Source organism: Mercenaria mercenaria, chromosome 7 (assembly GCF_021730395.1).
Source record: "Mercenaria mercenaria strain notata chromosome 7, MADL_Memer_1, whole genome shotgun sequence".
In the NCBI taxonomy this organism is placed as follows: domain Eukaryota; kingdom Metazoa; phylum Mollusca; class Bivalvia; order Venerida; family Veneridae; genus Mercenaria; species Mercenaria mercenaria.
In genome coordinates, this window is record NC_069367.1 from 71,466,140 (window position 1) to 71,478,568 (window position 12,429).

Sequence of the window (12,429 nt, forward strand, 5' to 3'; positions counted from 1 at the left end):
ATAGAATGATCTTACGTACGGGGACAAACAAATTAAAGGTATTGATGCATTTAACCCTTTATAGCATAAATTTTGAACAACATTTTAAACCGGGAAAAAAAATTTTGCTGGGCATAACACTTTAAAGTGTAATTTTTTTTTTAACCTTTAAAAATTTTGGGGCAAACAAGATCTTAAAAAAATAATTCGATTTTGGTTATTTGTGCTCAGAAACTTCGACCCACAGAAAGGGTATCTTTAAAAGTTTTTTGTTTTTTTTGCGGTAACATGGTAAAAGAAACTTTAAAATATTTTTCAAATCCCCAAAAATTCTAATTTCGGATATTTTTTATATTTTACCAAAACAATGAAAAATTGTACCCAATTTTTGGGGCACACCCCAATTTTTTTTGAAATTTGTGCCAAAAATTTTTGAAAAAATTTGGTCAAAAATTTTAAAACCTTAGCTTTTAAAAGGGCCCCCCGGTAGCAAATGAACTTTTTCCCCTAAAAATTTGCTTGAATATTTGGTTTTTTAAAAGGGGTTTGACTCGGGGATATTGCCATAAAAAAATAGTTTCTTAATTTTAAATTGAATCGCTTTAAATTTAAATTTAAATTATGGGCAAGCTACCCCGGGGTTTCGTTTTGTTTTTTAAACAAAATAAAATCCCCTTTCTGATTTGTCTTAAAATTTTTTATTAAACAAAAAACCAAAAACGTCCCTAAAAGCAGTCAGCCTCCCTTTTCTAAAACCCCGGATCCCCCGAACGCTTGAATCTACCAAGTAAACTTAATTAATCTGGATAGGGGGCCGGGCCAAAAAAGGCAAATTTTTGGGGAAAAAAAATGTAAACTTTCCCTTTTTTCGAAAATTTAAATAAATCGCCCAAAAAAACAGGTTTTTTATCTACCCCCGGCCCAAAAAAGAAATTTTTTTCCCTATGCAACCCGAAAATTAATTTTAAAAAAATCTAATTAAAAAATAATGGAAAAATTAAAAGTCGTAAGGGATGATTTAAAATTTTATGAGAAAACCCTTTCCCTAAACCAAAGTCATGAAAAAATGATGGGCGTAATTTAAATTTAAATATAAAGGGAAAAATTTTAAACCCCGGTTTTTAAAATTTTTTCGAAATAAATTTTAAAAAGCTTTTAAAAGCAAATGCTACACATTATCAGGGGAATCGGTAGAATTTCCGACCAATAAAAAAAATTTTGGTATTTTATACTTCTTTGGTTTAAATAAAGAATGTCTTTGAATTTTCAATTCGAAAAGGGGAAAGCAGGCCATTTCAAAAAGCCAAATTTAAACGCAGGGGGAAGTGATTGTTTTTGAATAAAATTATTTTATAAGGGGACCCCAAAAAATAATCGCCACTGAATTTTATTTCTTTATTTTGACAAGGGCGGTTTCCCCAAAATAAAAGGGGGAAAAACTAAAAGTTCTAGAAAAAAATTTATCGGAAGTTATGGGCCCCATTTTATGCCACGTTTCAGGCAAAATTTTTTGCTGACACCCAAAGAAAATTTAATCCAAACCTTTAAACCCCAAACATTTTGCAGAAAAAACAACGTTTAAACCCCCGAAATTTGGGAATCCAAAAATAGTCCCAAAAAAAAAAAAAAACGGAAAATACCGGGCTGTAAAATCGGGAAAAAATCCTAGTATTGTTAAATTAAACAAAAACTCAAAAACCCCTTTTTTGGGGGAAGGCTTGCTTTAAAACACCCGAATGGCCGGAAGAAGCAGAGACAAACTATCCCATACTTTTGCAGTCCCCGGGAATTTTAAAAAAAAAATTTTTTGAAAAAATCGTTTTTTTTTTTTTTTTTTTTTTTTTTAAAATTTAATTTTTGAAGTGTAGTGGCAGAATTCGGGGTCAAACCCTCTGTAGGTCTACAAATCAAACTCTGAACCCCCAAAAATTTTAATCATTATTGCTTTTTTTTTTCGTTTGCCAAATGCTATCAAATTAAAATACAAATTTTTAAACCGCAAAAAACCCCCTCCCGTTTTAAAAACGTTAGATATTCTTGGGTGTTTTCCTGATTTCCCTGTTTTTATTTCAACACAAAATTTTAAATGCCCACCACCCCCTTGTAACCTTTTTTTTTTTAAACCCCGGAAACTTCATGAAAATCATTCTTTTAAAAACCCAAATAATATACAAACCATGATGGATAAACAAGGGCCCTTTCCAAAAAAAAATAGTTTTTTTCCCGCTTCATATGCCCAAAAATTTTCAATCCCAAACCTCTTATCTCCCTAGTTTTAAGAGCATAGCAAAAGAATGACTTTCTTTTCATTGAAAAAACCAAAAGTGTTCGAATTTAACTTAATACACTAATTTCTGTAAAATATTGTTACATTTTAATTTAAATAGGAAAATTAAAAACATTTTAAAAAACCTTTTTTTGGGCCCAATCTATGTCACCCCAAATTGGGTTTCTAAAAAACTTAAATTTTTTTAATCTTTCATGCAAATCATGTAAAACAAATGTCATGGAAAAACAAAAGAATACAGGGATTTTGTTTGGGTTTTCTTTAAATCCTAAACAAATTTTTGCAATGAAAATCCATTCCTCAAAAGGGAAATGTTGTAAACAAAATAAAAAACTTTTTTTGTTGCAGTCCAGTTTTTTGTGTTAGCGAGAAAAACAAATTTAAAAGGGCTAGAAAGGTATGCCCTTTTGCGTTTTTTGGATGGGCAAATTTCCCCTTTACCCAAAATCTTGACCTATTTTAGAAAAATTTAAAAAGCTGTTATTTTGGGGGCGATATAGTCTACAATTTACCGGGAATTTTTAATTTTAAATTTTATCGATATTTTTTTTTTTTTTTTTTTTTTACTTGAACGAAAATTTTATTTGAACTTTATTTTCCGGGGCCGACCCCAAACTTGACCCTAAAATGTTTTCTGAAATGTTCTACTTGCAAAAAAATTTCCCGGGATGTGGGTTTTTTATCCCCTGAAAAGTTATACGGGCTGCCCGGAAAACTTTCCCCAAAGTGGGAGCGAAGTAAAAAGCTTTTTTTTGGGAAAATTTTAATTTTTAATGAAGTTTTAAATTTCACATGCAGTGAGTTTTTTCCCCGGAACCGTTTCCCCTGCGTCATTAACCTGAAAACATCGCCCCCACAAGTCTGTTATGGGTTTTTAAACCAGGATGCGGGCGGGGGTAACACCCGACGCAAATTTAAACCCGCCCCCGTTCACACGCCTTGCTAAAACTTTTACATTTTAACAAAACATTTTTTTAAATTTATCACTGATTTGGGTTTGATATGTCCCCCCGCATAAATAAAAGAAAGCTTTCGACCCCCGCATATAGAAATTTAAACTGCCCGAATGTTTTCAGGCCCTGCCCCTCGGTTTTTAACCGGGCTAAAATGTCTTTCTTACAAAAAAAAAAGTTTTGATAAAAATAAATGCCCCCTTTGACCCCGGGAATAATTTCCCAATTGATATATTCTTCCCTGAAAATTTTGTTTTAAGGGTGGGAAAACAATGTTCCGCCCCCAAAAAGACATGGGAAAAAACAGAAGGTAATTTTTTTTGGGTTTTTCCCCCCAGACGTAACTTTTTGTTAAATTTTTAGACCCTGCTGACCCTTTCAGACGAGCCTTGTTTTAGTTACCCATAAACTTTCACCGCCCAAAAACCCCCTTTGAAATTTTACCTCTAACCAAAGACAAAAGTCTTTTGAAATACACGAACCATTGGGGGGAAAAAAAAACTTAAAAATCAATAAAATCATTAATACACCCACCGCATTTCTTGTTTCTGTCTGTTTTTTTCCTTCTGAAAATCTTTTTCCCCCAATTAAAGGGCCCCCCCCTGCTCCAAGGCATGTGGGGGGTATCTGATTCCGCACCTCGTTCCTGGCCGGGCCTTTTTTTTCTTTTCCCTGTTTCCCATGGTGAAATTCCGGGTTTTGGGCGATTTTTTCTCTTTCATTTTGCCCGTGACCTTCGTCCTTTTCCTTTTCCCCGGGCCCGTTTGTTTAGGGCTAACACTTCATTTTCGGCATCTCAAATTTTAAAAATTACTTTTAAATTTAAACTTTACTGAAAGGGCCTGTAGAAGAACTGTAGATTCTGTCAGTCAGTGTATAATAACGGGTTTTTCGCCCTTTTTAGAAGCATTGTGAGAAATCTGGGAAGGGCTTTTTTTCTTTTAAAAATCAACAACTGGCTGTTTTCCCCGGCTCGCTGAAAAATGACTTAAATACTGTTTTGATTTAAAAAAAGAACCCCGTTCAAAACTGAATAATAAAGGGGGGTTTAATCCCCAAAACCTTAGCAACTAACAAACATTTTAAGTCTCGAGGAATAAATGAAATTATTTTAAAGAAATAATTTATATTATTTTAGAGAAAAAGTTGCACATGTAGATTCTAAGAAAATATAGCCAGCTTAGCTCAATAGTGAGGGCAGATCTATTGATCGTGGGCTTTGAGTCTGATCCCCCGGTGAGGCGTTTGTTCTCCCTGACTATTTGACAGTGTTTGTCTTCCATCTTTTACACAATGATTCATATGGAGAAGCTGACAGTTACTTGCGGAGAACAAGGTAGTACTGGTGCTGAATCCAGAAGTAATGGTTAAAACAGCACTAAATCCAAAACAAGCAAAATAAATATAAGAAAATATAGCAAGATGTATTGTAAAAATGTTGTATAAATATAAAAATGTGATAATTGACTTGTATCTCGTAACTGGACATAACTACTATGCTGTTAGGTTCAACACTGTTCAAAACTGTTAATGTAACACAGAGCTATCTCCTTGCAATATGACTATCTCCTTCAAGACAGAGCTGTCTCTCACAATAAAAAGTGAATATTTCTATTCCTAAACCATTTTCGGTACAAATTTTATTTCCAAATACATTGTATGCCTTACAGCTATCTCACGCCTACTCGGTTTGCTTCTTGATATCAGTTAAAATGCAAACATATGACAATGAAAGTGCTTTCATGACGAAGCGGCCTAGTTCACCGCTAAATCAGTTTGCTGGTAAACATCGCCATGGCCACAAATCGAGAATAAATTAGCGAACTTGAAGTTACCTGTACAGTTAAATCAAATCTACATCGCCTACCATTCCCCGATTTTTGATATTCGATACAATGCTTGTAAATATACAAAAAATATGATGACACTCACCTTTGTTGACGTTCTTTTATCGCGACATGTACTAGCTCAGAAGTTGCGACAGAGTGATTTACCGTATACCTCTGAAAGAGGTAGCTCTGTTGTTTACCAGGCGTGCAATAGCTCTGCCTATTCTTCAAATAGTCAAGTTAAAAACTTTTAAATTTTTCAAAAAGTGTACAAAGACATTTCTTGAGGAGCCTACTTGATGTTCCAGGGAGGAAATGTTTACCCAAAGTAGTTCCAGTCAACACAGCCTTTGTTGCAATTATGTACACCCCAAATTACACCAAGCTTTCATTACAAAAACACTCATGCACAAATTCACATTGAGCTTTTGTTGCTGTAAACTTACCAACTTACATTGAGCTTTTGTTGCTGTAAACTTACCAATTTACATTGAGCTTTTGTTGCTGTAAACTTACCAATATACATTGAGCTTTTGTTGGTAGTGATGCACTTAGGCAAATTGGAGTTACACCTCTCATATACACACCAGTTATCCTGAAATGTAATGTTAGTTTTATGTTCAAAACAGTCAATTAACCTAACAGGAATTCCTGCATTCTTTACCATTACCGACTTGTTCTTGGCTAGTAAACGACAACATGCATACATAAACCATCACTGGAGAAAGAATGATTTGAGAAAAATCGTCAAATTTTACAGGAGAACAGGGATTAAACTCATGACAACTCTGTTCATGTGTGTAGATTCCTGCTCTACTTACAAACCTATTTAGACAAGGTGCAACAGAATGGTGAAGAACTTTATCTAATAATACCAAACTGACTAGTGCAAATGTTTGATCACACAGTCTTGTTAATCTTGACAGAGCATTAATCAACTTAAACCAAGCTAGCTAAATGGCTTGCTCACATCATGACCCTATCATCAGAGTGGTGAGGGACAAGTGATTCTATTACAGCAACTGCATCCACTCTACCATGGAGAACCTCTACTTTTATCAATGAATAAGAAATCAACAAATAAAGACACATACGCTTCAGCCTGGATCTGAACTGGTTCACTAGCAGCATCTTCCAAATCTTTCTGTAGACGTTCTTGTTTGTGTCTGAAAGTGAATTGTTCTTAAGGTACAAATTTTGCAGCATCTGGCTACAAGCCTGATTTGCGACATATTTATATCTGTACATTCATTGAATAATCAATGGTCAACATAAAAGCCTGATTTGAGACACACTTATATCTGTTACTTGACAACAATTATCAATTATGAACATAGGAAAATAACTGAAAAATGTTGACAATTAAATATAATTAGGAATAAAATGATTATAAACTCAAAGTTAAGAGTATATCCATACAAACTGCGTGAGAAAGTTTGACATTTTCTGTCACTGATCCAAATAACCAAAGATTAAGACAAACCTCTTAAAAGTACATTAAATTTCAAATGTCAAAAATAAAAATATCTATACATTGCAAAGAACTATTTTACACTATATCATAAGCAACTAGAGCTGCTTTTGAGAAAAGCGCATGTCTCCCACAACTGCAATTCCCAATCAGACTTTCAGTGCTTTGATTATCAAAAACAATGTTTCAAGGGCCATAATTCCGAAGTGCCTGGGCCGATTTGGGTAGTTATCAAACTTGGCAGAGGACTTATGGTCAAACACATTTTGTTCAAGTTTGGTGAAGATCGGATGAGAACTGTTCGACTTAGAGTGCGGACAAGATTTGTGACAGACACACAGACGGATACACAGACAGGAGTAAATCAATATGTCTCCCACACTACTGTGTGGTGGGAGACATAAATAGCACCATAAAGAGGTTCATGACACTGTGTGGGAATTGTGGTAAATCTTGGTTAAAGCTGTTTGAAAACAAGAGCTGTCAGTGGACAGCGCACTCGACTATTCTCAGTGCTTGATAGTATAATATAAGCAATGAATAAAACTTTTACATTACAATTAGCATATTCTAAGTCGAAAAGGGGCCATAATTCAGTCAAAATGCTTGATAGAGTTGCCTCCTCCTTTTTACAGACTGGGGTCATGATGGTAAACAAGTATGCAAAATATGAAAGCAATATCTCAATGGACTTTGAAAATATTTGGGGTGGTACGCAAATTTTAACATTTATTCTAAGTCGAAAAGGGACCATAATTCAGTCAAAATGCTTGATAGAGTTGCCTCCTCCTTTTTACAGACTAGGGTCATGATGGTAAACAAATATGCAAAACATCAAAGCAATATCTCAATGGACTTTGAAAATATTTGGGGTGGTACGCAGACTTTAACATTTGTGTGATGCTCACGCTAACGCTAACGCTCACGCCGACGCCGGGGCGAGTAGGTGTAGCTCCCCTATTCTTTGAATAGTCGAGCTAAAAACAGGCAAGAAGGAAAAATCTGTTACATGTGGGAAACCCTGACTTTCATCTTCACAAGTGTCATGGAAAAGTACTGCAATCACAGTTGTTACTGTATCAGATGTTCACTCAGTGAAAGATATTTCGATCTTACACATGCTGAACAAAAACTTTCATATATATATTTTTACTTGCTGTTTTGTAGCATATTATCTATTTGATTGAACTGTGTCATAGGGACAGTGATGTGTTTATATCATACCTGAAAAACCTGTCATTTTCTTGATTCATAACATCCGCCTCCTTCATCTTCTGACTGAGCCAGCGGGCCATCAGCTCACTATTTTCTTCCTGAACTTTATGATACTTCTCCTCCAGTGCCGTAAATGCCATCTGTAATGCTTGGTGCTCATCTTTCAATGTCTGAAATTTAGTCAAACTTGAACCAAAGGTCATCACTGAATTAAAACAAAAACACATGATCTGCTTTGAGATGTAACTATTTTTTCTTCCTCTTAAATACATTTTTACCTATTTCAAGAGACTAGCCTCCAAATTAAAACAACAACTTCATAATCTGCTTTGAAACTTCACTATTTCCTTTTCCCATATTTATGTCTCCCACCACACAGTGGTGTGGGAGACATATTGATTTACTCCTGTCTGTGTGTGTGTCCGTCACAAATCTTGTCCGCGCTCTAAGTCGAACATTTCTCATCCGAACTTCAACAAACTTGAACAAAATGTGTTTGACCATAAGTCCTCGGCCAAGTTCGATAACTAGCCAAATCGGCCTAAGCACCTCGGAATTATGGCCTTTGAATTACCGAAAATCGGCCTTTTTACTCTTGTCCGCGCTCTAAGTCGAACAGTTCTCATCTGATCTTTACCAAACTTGAACCAAATGTTTTTGACCATAACTCCTCTGCCAAGTTCATTAACTAGCCAAATCGCCCCAGGCACTTCAGAATTATGGCCCTTGAATTACCCAAAATCAGCCTTTTACTCTTCAAAGGTATATTTGTAGTGAGTAAACAGTATATAAAGACTGACTTACTATTTAAGATGATTAGGCAGTTGTGGGAGATATGCGCTTTTCTCAAAAGCAGCTCTAGTTTCTGTTTGTTTTAGCTGGGTTTAACGTCACACTGACACAACAAGACCTATCACTAATGGTGATGAATACCCCCAGACAGCAGCTTATTGTCAGAGAAACAGGGGTATTGAAAATATGATACAATGCATTTTACAAATATGCATAAAAATTTCATTGCTGTACCTTAAAAAGAAGAAAGTAGAAAAGTAGGTCAAAATCAAGGCCACTGAAAGTCTGTAGGTCAAAATCAAGGTCACTGAAAGTCAGTTTTGAGATGTAAGTTCAAAACTGTACAAGTGGTCCAAATTTTATGGCAATATCTTAAAAAAGAAGAAAGTAGGTCAGTAGGTCAAGGTCATGGTCGAGGGACCATGTAATCACTAAGGGTCATCAACTAGTTATACTTAACTGTTAAGAAAATTATGAAGTTTTTTCCAATGTAACTCTCTTCATATTTGAAATAATCCAGCAAATAGTGCTGAGAAATAGCCCAGACAAATTCATCTACAGCTTTTGATGGTTGAGGAAGACCCCACGTCTCCCTCCGAGAATTATTTCAGGTATGGGTGGGCACCTGGGCAATGCCCTTCAGTAAACCAGCTAAATGGCTCCCTCATATGAAAGAATTCTAGACCCTAAGTGAGGTTTCGAAATAACAGTGCTGAAGGCCAAGTGATTTGAAGTAAGGGCCCTTATCCACACATCGTCACCTCAGTGCAAAAAGTGGATAACTCCATTACTGACTTAGGACTTATTCACTTTTTGCGCTAAGGTGACGACATGTCCCCCTTTTCGTGTTAGCAGAGAGACCATCTTTTAATTTTCATATTTGTGGCAATTTTTTGGAAATTCCACTGTAAATAAAGTGGAAATAATGTAATTCAATGACCTTTAGGCATCATTTATTTATAGAGTATGTAGTAAGTAGAAAAAATCTGTCACACCATAGACATGTGATGTAAGTTAGCAAGAATAAGCTGCTTAAACTCGTAACATGTCACTGTTTTAAGATTAAAACTTTTTTTGACAGAAGTTTTGATGTTCATTTGGATCCTATTCTCACATACTACAGGTTTACCATACTACGGTCACCTGGTTGAACCTCTGACAAATTTGCATAAGCTGTGAAAACTTGCTTTACAACTGATGTATCTAAAGTCTTACACTCTACCTACTTATAGAGCATACAAAAGCTGCAAGTTCTGTACTGAAGATGATCTGTAACAGCTGTACATTACCTGGTTTGTAGCCTCCAGTTCAAACACAGTATGTTCTAAATGCTTTATTTCAGCTTTTAAACTGTTCTCTAGAGCCAGTGCATCCATCAGCCTGTAAATATAGAAATGTACTTCACAATACAAATATGACTATAGGACTTTGTTGTACCATATTCAAAGAACCACTGATTTGACAAATCGACAGTAATACGAAGTGAAAGTGCAATGTACCAGTAGCTCAGATCACCACATCAAAGTACCTTAATAAGTAAGTCTAAGTGTTAGTTAAAGCGGTATTAATTTCGGACTTGAATCTAAAAACAAGAACTGTCTAATGACAGCACATTTGACTATTTGAAGCCCTTCCACCTAACACCAGCTTAAGCAAGATTTTCTTACTTGAAAAAAGGGAACATGATTTTGTCAAAATGTAACAGTAACCTGAAACCTGTCTCATGAAGTAATCTTACGAAGGCAAAGATGTGAGAACAATTTTGTTAAAATGTTTCTTAGAAACCACTTGACCAAATGTTCTCAAATCGTACTCACATCATTGCCATCATGAGATTACTTCGAATAATCAAGCTTAAAAGAGCCAGGTTCGGTTAGCCAGATATGTCTGTATCTTAAGTTTCTCTCTCCCTTTGTGTAACCATAAGAGGCAGTAAACCGGAACATACAAATCTAATGTTAATGATGAGAACCTTTTGCCAGTCTATCATGGCTCAGTCTGCCATATATACTCACTTTGAATCTTTGAGCTGAAGTTCTTTCTCCTTTTCTTTCATTGCACTTGTGAGATCAATTATTTGCTGAGCATTCTGAAATAAAGAGGGTCATGTTACCATCAAACATATGCTACAAAGAGGGTCATGTTACCATCAAACATTACCTTTAAAGAGGGGGGTCATGTTACCACAAAACATTTTCTATAAGAGGGTCATGTTACCATCAAACATTTCCTATAAAGGGTGGGGGAAGGTCATGTTACCATCAAACATTTCTATAAAAGGGGGGGGGTGGGGGGGGGGGTGATGTTACCATCAAACATTTCCTATAAAGGGTGGGGGGGGGGGAGGTCATGGTCATGTTACCATCAAACATTTCCTATAAAGAGGGCCATGTTACCATCAAACATTTCCTATAAAGAGGGTCATGTTACCATCAAACATTTCCTATAAAGAGGGTCAAGTTACCATCAAACATTTCCTATAAAGAGGGTCATGTTACCATCAAACATTTCCTATAAAGAGGGTCAAGTTACCATCAAACATTTCCTATAAAGAGGGCCATGTTACCATCAAACATTTCCTATAAAGAGGGTCATGTTACCATCAAACATTTCCTATAAAGAGGGTCATGTTACCATCAAACATTTCCTATAAAGTGGGGGGTCATGTTACCATCAAACATTTCCTATAAAGAGGGTCAAGTTACCATCAAACATTTCCTATAAAGAGGGTCAAGTTACCATCAAACATTTCCTATAAAGAGGGTCATATTATCATCAAACATTTCCTATAAAGAGGGTCAAGTTACCATCAAACATTTCCTATAAAGAGGGTCATGTTACCATCAAACATTTCCTATAAAGAGGGTCATGTTACCATCAAACATTTCCTATAAAGAGGGTCATGTTACCATCAAACATTTCCTATAAAGAGGGCCATGTTACCATCAAACATTTCCTATAAAGAGGGTCAAGTTACCATCAAACATTTCCTATAAAGAGGGTCATGTTACCATCAAACATTTCCTATAAAGAGGGTCATGTTACCATCAAACATTTCCTATAAAGAGGGTCATGTTACCATCAAACATTTCCTATAAAGAGGGTCATGTTACCATCAAACATTTCCTATAAAGAGGGGGGAGGTCATGGTCATGTTACCATCAAACATTTCCTATAAAGAGGGTCATGTTACCATCAAACATTTCCTATAAAGAGGGTCATGTTACCATCAAACATTTCCTATAAAGAGGGTCAAGTTACCATCAAACATTTCCTATAAAGAGGGTCATGTTACCATCAAACATTTCCTATAAAGAGGGTCATGTTACCATCAAACATTTCCTATAAAGAGGGCCATGTTACCATCAAACATTTCCTATAAAGAGGGGGGAGGTCATGGTCAAGTTACCATCAAACATTTCCTATAAAGAGGGTCATGTTACCATCAAACATTTCCTATAAAGAGGGTCATGTTACCATCAAACATTTCCTATAAAGAGGGTCAAGTTACCATCAAACATTTCCTATAAAGAGGGTCATGTTACCATCAAACATTTCCTATAAAGAGGGTCATGTTACCATCAAACATTTCCTATAAGGGGTCAAGTTACCATCAAACATTTCCTATAAAGAGGGTCAAGTTACCATCAAACATTTCCTATAAAGAGGGTCATGTTACCATCAAACATTTCCTATAAAGAGGGGGGAGGTCATGGTCATGTTACCATCAAACATTTCCTATAAAGAGGGTCATGTTACCATCAAACATTTCCTATAAAGAGGGTCAAGTTACCATCAAACATTTCCTATAAAGAGGGTCAAGTTACCATCAAACATTTCCTATAAAGAGGGTCATGTTACCATCAAACATTTCCTATAAAGAGGGGGGAGGTCATGGTCATG

The 12,429-nt window shown here is 35.7% G+C and overlaps 1 protein-coding gene across 1 annotated transcript in view; it reads right to left on the reverse strand.

The window, feature by feature from the left end:
* The window catches only part of LOC123553947 (autophagy-related protein 16-1-like), a 41,360-nt gene extending 30,717 nt beyond the window's left edge, over nucleotides 1-10,643 (reverse strand). The window contains exons 1-5 of the mRNA XM_053548646.1: nucleotides 10,542-10,643; nucleotides 9,816-9,906; nucleotides 7,744-7,904; nucleotides 6,143-6,214; nucleotides 5,565-5,643 (exon numbers count right to left, since the gene is read on the reverse strand). Coding sequence (XP_053404621.1) covers nucleotides 5,565-5,643; nucleotides 6,143-6,214; nucleotides 7,744-7,904; nucleotides 9,816-9,906; nucleotides 10,542-10,582 — 444 coding nt within the window. The 5' untranslated portion in view covers nucleotides 10,583-10,643. The remainder of the gene's footprint in view (nucleotides 1-5,564; nucleotides 5,644-6,142; nucleotides 6,215-7,743; nucleotides 7,905-9,815; nucleotides 9,907-10,541) is intronic.
* Between the last annotated feature and the right edge of the window lie 1,786 nt (nucleotides 10,644-12,429).